This window comes from Engraulis encrasicolus, chromosome 7 (genome assembly GCF_034702125.1).
Source record: "Engraulis encrasicolus isolate BLACKSEA-1 chromosome 7, IST_EnEncr_1.0, whole genome shotgun sequence".
NCBI lineage: Eukaryota > Metazoa > Chordata > Actinopteri > Clupeiformes > Engraulidae > Engraulis > Engraulis encrasicolus.
This window is the reverse complement of record NC_085863.1, coordinates 35484048-35498006: the sequence shown is the minus strand read 5'-3', so window position 1 is coordinate 35498006 and position 13959 is coordinate 35484048. Positions and strand designations below refer to the sequence as shown.

The 13959-nt window shown below is 43.9% G+C and overlaps 1 protein-coding gene across 4 annotated transcripts in view; it reads right to left on the bottom strand.

Annotated features, from left to right (window-relative positions):
- The window catches only part of trim3b (tripartite motif containing 3b), a 54834-nt gene that overhangs the window by 15219 nt on the left and 25656 nt on the right, over nt 1-13959 (bottom strand). For all 4 annotated transcript variants that reach the window (XM_063203340.1, XM_063203339.1, XM_063203338.1 and 1 more), the window contains 2 exons: nt 3279-3469; nt 1279-1519 (listed from right to left, as the gene is read on the bottom strand). In XM_063203340.1, coding sequence (XP_063059410.1) covers nt 1279-1519; nt 3279-3421 — 384 coding nt within the window. In that variant the 5' untranslated portion in view covers nt 3422-3469. The remainder of the gene's footprint in view (nt 1-1278; nt 1520-3278; nt 3470-13959) is intronic.

The window sequence follows — 13959 nt, the reverse complement described above, 5'->3', positions numbered from 1 at the left end:
GAGGCTTCTCAACAAGAGCATATCACTGAGTTTAAGTGTTGCTGAAAATCAGGGCTCTGAATTCCATTAATTCATCACCAGCCAAAATGGACAGTGGATGTTAATCTTGCTAGCCAAGCACGCACCCACTAATGGGTAAAAGTGGATAGTAAGTTCGTCTTTTCTACCATCCAAACTGAAATTTCACCAGCATTTGGCCATTTGTCTCGTGTTAATTTAGAGCCCTGCTGGACATGTAGGCATAATGATGGCAAATACTGTATGTGGAAACATGATGGTACACATCATTTGGTCTTGTGTACTCTGACATAATCTTACTTTGCCCTCATGTTTGGGGCAGGAGAGGGCTTCCCTGGTTACTGAGCATGTAAACATGATGCAACACAGTATGGTACTATATGCTTTTAAGCCTGATTTACAGTTGTCCAAATCCTGCATTTTGGGCATGCTACCATCCAAGATTTAACTTTAAAAAAAAATATCCATCAGTCTTTGATGATACTGAAAGCCTGTGATTGGTCAAGAGAAAGACATCTAAATGACAGAGTTTGTTACTGGACGTGTGCTCTTAAAGAGGCTTACTTTGCCCTCATGTTTGGGAAAGTGCAGGGGCTTCCCAGTGCCAGCATGTATCACACAGCGTAGCCTCTTACTGCAGATGGGGTCGCCGGCGGGCCTATTCACTATTTGCTGAAAATACTCAACTACATCATAACAACATTGCTATGACTGTACCAAGAGCCTTACGTAACAGATTAAGACATGGCCATTACAATTTTGGTGACAGTAAGGTTATAACATGGGCTCTGCACTAAGGGAAATGTTACATGGACGTGTAAGCATAATGATGGTAAACATGTAAAGATGATTGTACACATCATTGGTCTTTAACATCATGTGCTCTTGAGTGTTATTTGGCCACATGATTGAGACAGGGGAGGGCTTCCCTGGTTACTGGGCATAGAAACATAATGTAAAAATGATGTTTTACTGGTGCCATAAGCCTCAGTTTTTCCTCATGTCTGGGACAGGAGACATGTCATTGGACATGTCACTGGACACTGGACAATGGTAGCCTCTTAACACACCAATGGAACGCTGTCATAGCCGATGAAAAAAACGTTACTACCATGGTACTACAACGCTATGACAATACACAGGTCCTTAAGTAATACATAACGACTTGGTCATTGCCATTTTGGAAACAGCTAATTTCTAATAGGGGCTAGTGGCGTTCCCACAGCACTGCCACCATACCATACAACCCTTTGCTCTTACTTTGCCCTCGTGGTTGGGGCAGCAGAGGGGCTTGCCGGCCACCGCAGCACTGACAGACTCCAGCACGCTGCAGGCCTCCGGCGGGGAGCACTCGGGGTTCCTCTGGAGGACCTCCATCAGGTTGGTGATGAAGAAGTTGTTCTGGAGCGCCGCCACGCCCTTCTCAGGCAGGATGGACGTCTGCCGACACACGGGACATGACAGCGTCAGAGACTCGGGAGGAATGTAGTTCTGTAAACACCTAGAGGAGCGGGACCAAAAACAGGGAGGAAGACAGAGAGAAAGACAAGAGGAGAGAAGATAGAGAAGGGAAGCAGATAGAGAGAAAGAGGAGAATGGTGAAGAAACAAGAAAAAGAAGAATGAGTAAGGGAGGTTAAGTGTAACACAAATGTGACCAGCCACAAGGCAACAAGCCACATGAAATTGAAAAGCAAAATAAATAGTTAGTGATTTTCATTTTTTTCCAGAATGCACAGGTTGAACTTGAGTAAGCTACTCAATGTTCCAGAAAACAGTGTTGGGTTTGTCTAAAAACATAGGGTTAGCTTTATGTCTTTTCAATGGGTTAGAGGCGCTTTCAGAGCTTAATTCTTTGTTGTCTACTCCAAGTGAACACATTCAAAACGCCTCTGGTTCATCAGATATCACCAGATTTCCATTTATAGGGTGTCAATGTAAAGCTTAGGATCTGCACAGAATCTCTACATAACTCAATATGCCCCCTGGCCTACTGCCGGCCTGTTTTCTTGTGGGTAGTCACAATTGTCTCTCAGTCCTTGCAGTCATTCGGACACTTTGCTACTATCGCTGAGCAACTCATTTTTATGGGGGAAAACACAACTCTGCAACCATCGACAAGGTAGCACTTGTAGCTCTATATACAACCACTCATCACATCACTGAAAGGACTTTCCCCAAAACAACAACTTGACTCGTGACGTCACGGCAACTACAAGCATAATTGTCGCTGACGTGAAAAAGTTGGCAATGCCCTCGGGTGTTGATGGGCATGGGAGTGCAGATTGCTTGTTGGCACTATGACCTCTGGAAGCATGCCCTCACATGACTGGGCGAACGCCCGCAAAGATAACCCAATGCCAGCCAGCAGGCATCTGGACCTCTGAAAACGTGACAATCACCACGAGACTTTGTATTGTCGTCTGGCTGCAGCATGAAGAATGGCAGATGGACACTGAAATACAGAGTTGGAAAAAAATATTGAGAGTGGCATTTGGAATTTACAGGCCGTCTGATTCAGTATTTATTATTAATTACTAATTACTCTAATTACAATAATATGCATATACACATTTCTGTCTGTATCTCAGAAATGATTAACAACCAAGGCAAGGCCAGACAAGACCATAGAAGTACTGTAGTCCTACTCTCTATCCCACTCCTGCATACCTCAAATCACCCGGTTCTCCTGCACTGCAAGGCTCCCAATGGATCCTTCCCTTAAAGCGACAGACACTTTACAAATGGCTATTGATTGGAAGAGCTCACCGGACTTAAACAGCTGCGGTCAGCTCAGGAGTAGATATGCAGGAGATATGAAGCACTGGGGCAACATGGGCTTAATTGACTTAATCTGAAGCGTTGCGGGACAACTACACTAGCCCTGATTTGTTCCCAAAGGAAGAGATTTATCAAGCCAGGGGGTATAGATGGGCGAGATGTAGAGTCGATACACAGGCAGAGGTGAGGAGAAAGAACAAGGCCAAGTTTGCCCAATTAAGATGGATGAAGCAAACCTAGTTCTCTCCAAAGGTCTGCAGTTCCGCCATGCTCAAGGAGCTGAACATAATATATTAAGGCTTTTTATAGCTTTATTTTCGACAGGACAGCGGAGGAGAGGCAGGAAATGAGTGGGGAGAGACAGCCGGGGAAGGATCAGTAAATGACCCGGCCGCAATCGAACCTGAGTCGCCGGCGTAGTAACCCAGTGCTCTACCGTAAGAGCCACGGCAGGGCCCTAGAGGAGAGGCTGTACTGTACCTCTCGCAGAAGGTGTGCAGGCAGGGCAGGACTTTGGGGTTGTGGTAGTGGTCCAGGCAGATGCTGCAGACCAGGAACTGCTTGTCTATTTGCCGCACCACGGGGCTGCTGCTGCTGCTGCTGTTGCTCTCGCGCTTCGCCATGGCTGCGGAGACTCACGCGGGGAGCCGGAGCCCTGGCCACCGCTTAACCTGAGAGGAGAAGGCAAAGACAGAAAAAAAAGAGAATCTGTTTTTAATTCATAGTATACAGTCCATTTAATGCATAATATTACAGTCTAGAGGACCCCACACACATTCTGCAATATGAATTCACCCACCACATTGAACTGCAGACTGAACAAATATAAGAACTATTTTATACTGAATGCCATAAGCATGCTTAATGAAAGATAGACATGCCATGCACAGGCAGTGCACAGTTTTGTTTAATGTTTCTTAAGTTTTTAATGTTTTTTTATGTTATGCTGTATGCTGGGTATGAGTGAGTACTGGATGCAATGCAGTGATTGTTGAATCCCAAGACAAATTTCCTGCTGGCAGGGCTTTGAACCGTTATTTTTTTCCAAACGTTCCGTTCCGAACAGAAACAGAATTATAACGTTTCCGGTTATGAGTTCCACCAATAAATTGACGTTCCCGAACCGGTTAGAACAAAAAAATATTGTTCCCGGAACGGTTAATTTCGTTCCTGTCAGCTGATTACTCCCCATAGGCCTAACTGACGATAATTAACCAAGAAAGACGGAAGTGCAAATGAGTCAGCCTACTTCCAAACTGTTTATTCAAGCGGATGAAAAGAATATCCTCCAGAATTTTGTCGTTCAGGGACGGCCTAAGCGGAGAATAAACCTCAATGATGAAAATGCGTGCTCGACGCTGACTTGGGACACGGGGAGTGCTATGATGGACATTGTGAGTTTGTGCATATTTGAAGCGGACATGGATGCCCAATAATTTTGAACATTCTCGGTGCGCTTTAGACACGCTTCTCTGCAACATCTTACAAAAGTTTACAAGAGTTTCCATTGCATCATTGTATGACAGTGGTTTCTCTTATTTAAGATGTGGAGTGGAGACTTTGTAATCCACAGCTCTCTCTCCATTCAGTCAGAGAATATCACAGGAAAATAATTACTTTTTTTTAAGTTTGAGGAACGGTATTAACCGGTATTAACCGGTTACCATTATTTTTAAATAAGTGTTTCCGTTCCAGAACATAAAAAATAATAACGGTTCCGGTTTCGTTTCTGTTCCCTGTAAAATACAAAAAGTTCCTGGTTTTCGTTTTTCGTTCCTTGAACCGGTTCAAAGCCCTGCCTGCTGGGGACAATAAAGTACACTCTACTGCCTCTCTACTATACAATATTAAATTCATATACTCCTATATTTTTGGCCTTTTATGACTTTTATGCCAACAGAACAATGACGAGACAGGAAACAACGGGGGTAGAGAGAGACATGGGGTAGGGTTGGGAATTGACCCAGGCCGGATACCAACCTGGGTCCCCATGAACAATGCTGCCCGTATATAGCATGGATCTTAGCACAGTGTGCCACAGAACACTCCAGAGAAAGAGAATTTTAATGTTAACCTGAGACGAAGCAACCACACACACACACACACACACACACACACACACACACACACACACACACACACACACACACACACACACACACACACACACACACACACACACACACACACAGAAAGACACAGAGCACTTCAAATCACAAGAGTGAGAGTCAGAGATAGTAAAACAAGAGGGTCTTTCAAGCCACTTGGGCGCTTTCGATTTCCCCCATGTAAGCTAAATCCACTTTCAGCTTACAGTTAGTCAATAAACAAGTAGACCTACAACAGAGGGGTTGGAGAGGTTTAGCTCAACTCCTGTGGTTAAGCAGGGCACGCCATGAGACAGCATCTTTATGAAAGATGCACTCTGTTTATGCGGACAGTGATTTTGGAGTAAAAAATAATAAATTAATATACAGTATAGTACATTTTAATACTCTGAGCCGCAGCGCTGAGAGATCTAATGTACTGCGTAAAATGTGCTGGGGAGGTTGTTAAACTATTAGTCACCAACAGGTCCACGCTGGACTCCAAACATGGTCATTGGCATAAAATTGCTAATGGTGGAAATGGTGGTACACTACCCACCAAGTTGTAATGTATTTCTAAAGCCTCTGTGTGATGTTGTAGTAGTGTGATTCTATGGTTGCAACGACCAACGACCAAGTCTTTTCAAAAACTAGTCTAGTACAGTATTCCGCTGATCACTACTTCTGAAAGACCTGAGGAAGTCCCGACGAAGCATTTTCAAGCTACAATAAGAAATCTGATCTAGTTCCCTTCAACTTAACCCTATTTTGACCTGAACACACCTGCTAAAAAAGCCGTTTTTTGCCTTTGCGACATAATGTATACAGGCTTTTAAAACCAGAGCATTTTTTTTACATTTGCCGTGTACTTTCAAAATGCTGCCATTGTTGAAAACCACATAAATGTCACTCCCGGTGTTTAATGGTACATACTCATAGATCAGGCAGCCGGAATGAAAGGTAAAAACCACACAGATGCATCTCCTGGTCAAAATAGGTTAACTCTGCTGACTTAACCCTGAACTTCACAGGCCAGGGAGCCATGGATGGAGCACACAGTAAAGTGGCCCCTGCTGAGTACAGTACCACACACTGTCCTCCTTCAGGGACCACGCTGGTCTCCCCTGAGGCCAGGATGTAATCAGAGCTCACCTACTTTTGATTAATGCCTACACAAACACAAAGGCATCCGTCAAGTTTGTCCGACAAATACCATGACGTGGGCGAATAATGCCCTGTCGAGATGGGCTGCTTTGTCGAGATGAGCTGCCAATAGACTGTTAGCATAGCCCAAACATTAACCCTAACCCCTAGGGGTGCTTACACTGTTGTGTGTTGTAATCTAGTGGAAGCTCAGCTCGATGCGTGGCTCATATCGACACAACGTTGGCCTACTCCAATGCAGGAAAGCCCACAGAGAGGTCGAATAGTGCAAGAACAAAAACTCTTTCCCCCCCCCTCCTCATGTGGTTATGCTCGTGTGGTCTGGCACCCAGAGGGGGGTTTGCAAACAAAGCCAAAATTCAACACAGTGGATTAGACCAGAGTCCACAATCCCGCAATTGAGATTTGGGCAAAGAGTAAAATTCAGATTTTAAGCTGGGCGGAATGAAGTGACCCGCTTTAAACTTTTTTGCTGCGATTCTGTAGTTACTCTCTCCCTCTCTTACTCTTTCTCTCTCTCTCTCTCTCTCTCTCTCTCTCTCTCTCTCTCTCTCTCTCTCCCTCTCTCTCATACACAACCCTCAATGTATAAAGCCTGCATGTGCAACCAGGCACAAAGAAGACTGTTTCAAGTGTGCGGCTTGGCATCCCACCTGAACAGAACACTAAATCAGATTGAGTAGCAAACCTCGAAATTCTATGATCTCATGTTCTGTTTCTGCAAAACAGAAATATGACGCTGTCCCAGGAGGTTTGAGACATCCAGGTATGTGAGGAAAACCAGTTTTAGAAGGACATCCCTGCACCAACAAACAAAACAAACAAACAAACAAACCAAAAACACGTGCACACGCACACACACACACACACGCGCGCGCACACACACACACACACACACACACACACACACACACACACACACACACACACACACACACACACACACACACACACACACACACACACACACACACACACACACAAGCACACGCGCAAATACACACAAACTCTCTCCCGCACACACTCTCTGTTTTAGACACACACATGCACGCACGTACGTACCCAAGTATGCACAAAAGTACATGCAGCACGCAGACACACACAAACACATGCACACGCACACACATGCCACAGACTTAATCTAATTTAGCTCTGTGGCTTGCATTCGGTCTTCCTCATCTCCCCCCTCAGCCCCTCCTCCCTCCTCAAGAGTTTGACAGCCGGATCATTTAACACTGTCAAGGGCCAAGAGCCACAGCCTGTCCCTTTCCCCTGAGCCAAGAGGTCAGATCTAATTTGACTTGATGACTACAGAGCAGAAGAGAATAAGGTCTTCAGCATAGCACCAGCAGGGAAATAACCAAGGCAGAGTTTGCAAAACAAAAAGTATGAAGTGGGTGTCAAACCGAAAATCAATTGTTATGGGTGATGAATAAATATCTGCACACCGAAAAAGCTCCCTGGCTGTGATTTAATTGATATAGAGTTTGCGAAACACTCCAAAATCCAACATGGTGTCCCAACTTCAACGTCCAAGATTAAACATCTTGGCAAAATGTATGGCAGTGCAATCTTCAGAATTTTTTGGTGGTAGAGGGGATTTTTCAAGTTATATTTCTTTGCATGCCCTTGCCAAATGTGATGTGTTACTAAAATAGACTTCAAGTTTTGTCAGAGGACTTCTTGGAAAAAACTAATGTCTTTGGGTGCGCGATAAAAGGTATCAACTTAAAGAAGAAAAATCCACACTCACAAACTACGTCTCATTATTTATTTATAGATTACCACCATGTCCACAAGCAAACGCGTTTCGGCTATCAAGCCTTCATCAGTGCGTGGACTAAAATAGACTTGCCATCAATTAATGTGCAATCAAATACAAAACTTGGAAAGTAATTTTAAAAACAAATTCCCACCTCTTAAAATAATGTACACATGCAATTGCTTACGATACTACACAACACTGCCCCAATACTGCTCCACTCACCAAGACAAAAAGAAAAAGCAGCAGACATGTCAGCTTTGCTCCTTCTCTTTATCACTACTTTGCACTCTCTCTCTCTCTCTCTCTCTCTCTCTCTCTCTCTCTCTCTCTCTCTCTCTCTCTCTCTCTCTCTCTCTCCATATTTTATGCAGAAATGCATTATTGATGATCAGCTGCTCAGACTGTACTATGTATATCATGTGATATCACTAAAACATCACAACAAAGTCAAAACAGACAAAAAAAAACACAGATGCACGCAATATATGTTCACAAACCTTACATTGCAAGGTTATATATTCTTTGCACTACATGAGGAAAAAACACAAGTGCACTGCACATTCACAGAGAGCCAATATAGATAAGCCAATACAGTATTCCTTGTTCTCTTGATGTCAGACACCTTCCATTCAATGCGTTTAAAACAGATATAAGTTGCATAGACATAAACATACACACCTCTGTTTACAGTGGCTTTCTGCCTGAAACTGGTAGTCATTTATGCCTGCTTCGCTTCAAAAACGGAACATGTTTGACATCGTTACAATAAAAGGCAAACTGTAAGTGGCTCAAAACGCTGTTGTTTCTGAATGAACTGGTACTGAATGATGCAGAGCGACCAGGCGAGCGTCTGCCGTCCTATACCAGGAGCAGCGGAGTGCCCATTCTCCTCTCCCCGTCAGTGGGTCACATGGAGATTTATTATTTACAGGAAGAGCCGGCGGAGAGGGTGGGGGTGTAAAGCAAAAGACTGTGGAGTGGAGTCTGCCTGCACATCTGTCACAGCCCCCCCAGCCTGCCTACACCCCCCTGAACAGAGCGCTACTGTACTGTCAATCCACATCTGCCAGGCCAGCCCGCACTGCTGCCACACAGACTGAACTGGGGTGCGTTTCTCAAAAGCGTAATTGCTAGCCAGTTAGCAACTTGGGTAATTGCCAATGGGAAATTAGCAATTGTGACTTCGGGAAATGCACTCCTGAACCCCTGCTCTCCTGTCACTTCATAGTAAAATGTGCAGTGGTAGGCTAGATCTTTGATGCTGATGGGATTGTCGACGTTCCAACTCACAGATGCTGACAAAACTCAACTAAATTATAATACTAAATGATAATAATAAACATTGCCATGACATAATGAGTTCATTTAATCCATGGTCATCATTTGGTAGTAACAAGGTTACAATAGAGGTTTTAATTCAACACTTTGAGAGTAGGGCCGGATACACCCTATCAAGGAGTATCTGGCCCTCACTTAGAGAGTCAAACTTTCTCTAGGTCGTCCTCAGACGAGCCTTCCATCGTTGCTTCCAATCATCCCGATTCTCCATACATCTTTTCAATTCACTGGTACTCTGGGTACCTGTGTACTTTTTACACAGTAAAAATGTCTACGCTGACCAGACCAGATGCTCTATATGTCTAGAGACGCAAGATCGCCAGGCAACTGTTATGTCAAGCGCTGTTTACATTCACCCACCCATGACACATCTCTGTTTGGTGCCATGGCTGTGACTTTGGATGCTTGTCATGCTTCTGCAACTCAGCACAGCAGTGAGTGAGTGAGTCAGCTGATTGAATGTGTGAATGGAAGAACATGGGACTCCTCATATGGTCATGGGTATCCTCCATCACACTCTCTCTCTCTCTCTCTCTCTCTCTCTCTCTCTCTCTCTCTCTCTCTCTCTCTCTCTCTCTCTCCCTCCTCTATCTTTACCCATCACTGATTCACTCTCTCTCTGTGCTCTCTCTCTCTTTCTCCCTCCTTTATCTTTCCCCATCACTGCTTATCTCTCACTTGCTCTCTCCCTCTGTCTCTCTGTCTGTCTGTCTGTCTCTCTCTCTCTCTCTCTTCTTAATGTGATGATGCGTGCAGACTAAATTAAGACCACAGCCTTCCTACACTGGTACGCTGAGGCTCAGAGGTGGTGCATTTTCAAACAGTGCCTTTGGCTCTTGTAAACAAAATGTCCACCTTCCACTTTCTTACTTTCCATGACTATGGTAACTTATCGCTCGGCAAAATGAACACAATATCTATTTATAGACTGCAGCACGGTGGAAAACATGACTCAGGAATAATGAAAGATGCCAAAGAAAAAAACAACAGAGCCATGTCTTCTGCCTCAGTGCAATGCAGTGTTAATTCAACACTTAGAGAGTACTCTGGGACCAAATATGGTTGTCAACGGGGGCTATACAGCCCCCCAGTGTGTAGTAGCTACATGTTATTACATAGTACTCACAAAGTGTATTTTTGTGTATCTGCATACCAAGATTTCCTTGTTCAGCCCTTTGCCTCCCTCGAATAATTCATCACTTTGGCAAAGTATTGTAAAACTTATGGTCATTATTGTCATTACAGTAAGTAGATACAGATATATGATGCAATAACATGTACTACAGCTGTACTTACATGTTAATACACCAGTGATTCCACCTAATGAGTAAGAACACAGCAATTGAAGCGCAACAAAAAATAAAGTGTTATAAAGTATTTGTTTTAATACTGAGGGAGGCCTTGATAGGCTTATGATTAGGGTAAAGGGGGCATTAGGAAGCTTATGGTGAGGTCAAGTCAAGTCAAGTCAAGTAGGTTTTATTGTCAATTTCTTTACATGCACTGGTCATACAAAGAATTTGAAATTACATTTCTTGCTTTCCCATACAGACATAGACTAATCTAGGTAAGGACATAGACAGTATAGACATAGACAGTACTTATACATGGACTTAAGACAGTATGGACAAGGGGGCGTTGGTTCAAAAAAAGGTTGAAAACCACTAATCTAGAAGAAATTAAACTGTCTCTGTCAGTGTTGAATTAACACTGTAGTTGTTACTATGTGAAACACATATTGACATGCAAGTGCATAGTTATGCACACACAGACTTCCTCCACACACACACACACACACACACACACACACACACACACACACACACACACACACACACACACACACACACACACACACACACACACACCATCAGGCATGTTAATGCATGTATCAGTGGTGAAAAGGAAGCCAGTAAGTCAACCTGTCATTCTCAATGTCCTACCACCATCCCCAGGGGAGAACAGAGCACCTCACAACCCAGGACTGGGGGAGTAAGGTATGTGGGGCGGTTGAGAGGATACTCCAAAAACAGATTGTGACGGCTGTGACTCAAACAGCTAAGTCACCGTACTGTTGCACCAGGAACCCGAGTTCGAATCTGTGCCCGAGGTCATTTTTCGGTCCTTCCCCGTCTCTCTCCTCTTAAATATTGTCTAATAAAAGCTAGAAAAGGCCAACAATATCTAAAATCAATAATAATAATAAAAAAGAGTGTACATACATGACACTAGTGCAGGTGCGATTAAAAAAAAACTGTTAAAAGAAAAGCAATGATTAAGGTGAGCACACTGATATAAAAAACTCCCTAAAGTGATTTTATTTATCCAAACAGTTTGAGAGTATTTATCAGTGAGCATGCCTTTAGTATTTGTTTTCGGGGAGGGCGTACTGGCCATGTGATGGGTCTCAAGGTCATGACCCACATCACCACCAGGGCATCCAAACACTGACTCATTGTCTTCCCCTAAAGGCAACATCACTCAGCCCACACAACACAGGCCTGATGTGACTCCCCCTCCAGCAACACCCCCCCCCTCAGGCTGCATGGGTATGGGTGACAGAATGAGAGGGTTGGCGTTTGCAAACATGCCTGTAGTATTGATGACCACTGGTTAAACTGGATTTTCACAAGGTGTAGCAGTGTGTGTGTGTGTGTGTGTGTGTGTGTGTGTGTGTGTGTGTGTGTGTGTGTGTGTGTGTGTGTGTGTGTGTGTGTGTGTGTGTGTGCGTCCGTGATACAATGTCCCGGTCAATAGTATTACTATAAATACTGCGCAAGGTGGTGTGTGTGTGTGTGTGTGTGTGTGTGTGTGTGTGTGTGTGTGTGTGTGTGTGTGTGTGTGTGTGTGTGTGTGTGTGTGTGTGTGTGTGTGTGTGTGTGTGTGTGTACTGTGCGTGCATGTCACAATACCTCAGTCAATAGTATTACTATAAATACTGATGCAGAGGGAGGTCGGCTGAGCGCAGGTCAACAGCGGCCCATTTTAAACTCTCCTCTTGACATACCAAACCTCCTCATTACACACACACAGCCTTCTAATTGACTGGAGTGCAGAGTGCAAGACTAAGCAGAAAAGGCAAAGGGTAAGAATGCCCACAAACGTGTTTTTGAGGAACAAAATCTATCGTAATGTATGGGACCTCACATTCAAACACTGTCAGAGAAGTACTACAACATCACATTGCATTATATTACATTACATTTAGTTGACACTTTCATCCAAAGTAACAGATATAACAGGGTATTGATTACAGTCCCTCGAGCAGTTTTGGGGACAGGTGCCTTGCTCAAGGATACTATGGCCATGGAGGGAAGAAGGGTGGGGATGGAACCTGCAACCCTAGGATCTTCAGGCCAACTCCCTAACCATTACACCACGGCTTCCCACAAGTACACTAGGGATGGCACAAACCGCACCGAAAACCGAAACCGTACAATTCACACACATACCGAACCGAACCGTGCAATCCATCGCAAACCGCAATTCATGTACTGCCCAGAAAAATATGTAAAACATATTCTAGACAGATCTAGAACAGATTCTAGGAGTATCTTATCCAGTCTCTCTGATTAAAACATTAGCGTATAAGACCAAATCAGAGGATGACACAATTAAAATCACACCATTTTCACATTATAAGCCTATACAAACCATATGTAGGATATTTAGTGATAAGTCCGATTCTATTAGCCAGTGCACCATTTATCATGAACTAAAAAAAAAGAACCGTAGAGAACCGAAAACTGTGACCTTGACACCGTGATATGAACCGAACCGTGAATTTTGTGAACCGTACCACCCCTAAAGTACACACTTATCAACTTGTCTACCAAGCACTCTGTGGTAGGAGGACTATGTGTTGTTATTCAGTGCCACCTCTTACCATATATGCTAATACAGTCATTTAGCTGTTTGTCTGTCCGCAGTCCACTAGACTAAATGGATCTCAAGAGTCAAAGCTGACAGGTCAAGATCTGCTCTCTCGAGATGTGTTTCTGGCCTCTAATTTTACTCCACTCTCCACACTATTTTAAGCTCTTTCAAGCCACCTGCCACTTGAATATGTGCTATAGCACTTTACAGTTACCCCACTACCTGCCCTTCTATCTCCCTTGCCTATTTTGCACAATGTAACTCCAGCTGTTTTCTGCTGAACCAAATGCACTCTCAAACTTTCATTGCACTTTTCAATGTATTTGTATGTGTCATTCCATGGTATTTATGTGTCCCTTTGGTTTTGTTTTGTCTGGTTGTATTGTTGAATTTGTGGGCACACCAAAGTACATTCCTAGCTGGCTATAATAAACTTGAACCTAAGCTCTTTCAGGCTAAAAAAAAATGTCTGACAGTTGACCGACCGGTGAACCTGGGACGTGGAGTCAGCTTAAACCAGAAGTCCTGACAAGTTCAGGGGTGGTTTGGGTGGGGGTAAGAAGGGGAATGGTGAAGATGAGAGGTGAGGAGGCTGGGGTCTTTCCGTATAACTTCTCTTAATGTTCCGCTGTGCCGTTTGCTTCAACATGACACCACACAACACATTACATTACACTTAGCTGACAGTTTTATATGAAGTGACTTGAAGTCGTCACAGGGTACTGGTTACAATCTCAGAGGCAAAGTGAGCTTATGTGCCCTACATGGATACAACCCATGCCTTGGCACAATTTACCCCTCTGCAGTTAAGGCACTAATGGGCACTTTTACCCTGCTAAAGTCATCACTTACTGGTTAGACTGGGATTTGAACCTACAACCCTCACCCCAAAACCAAAGATGACAAATATAAATGCTCTGTCCCAGAATAG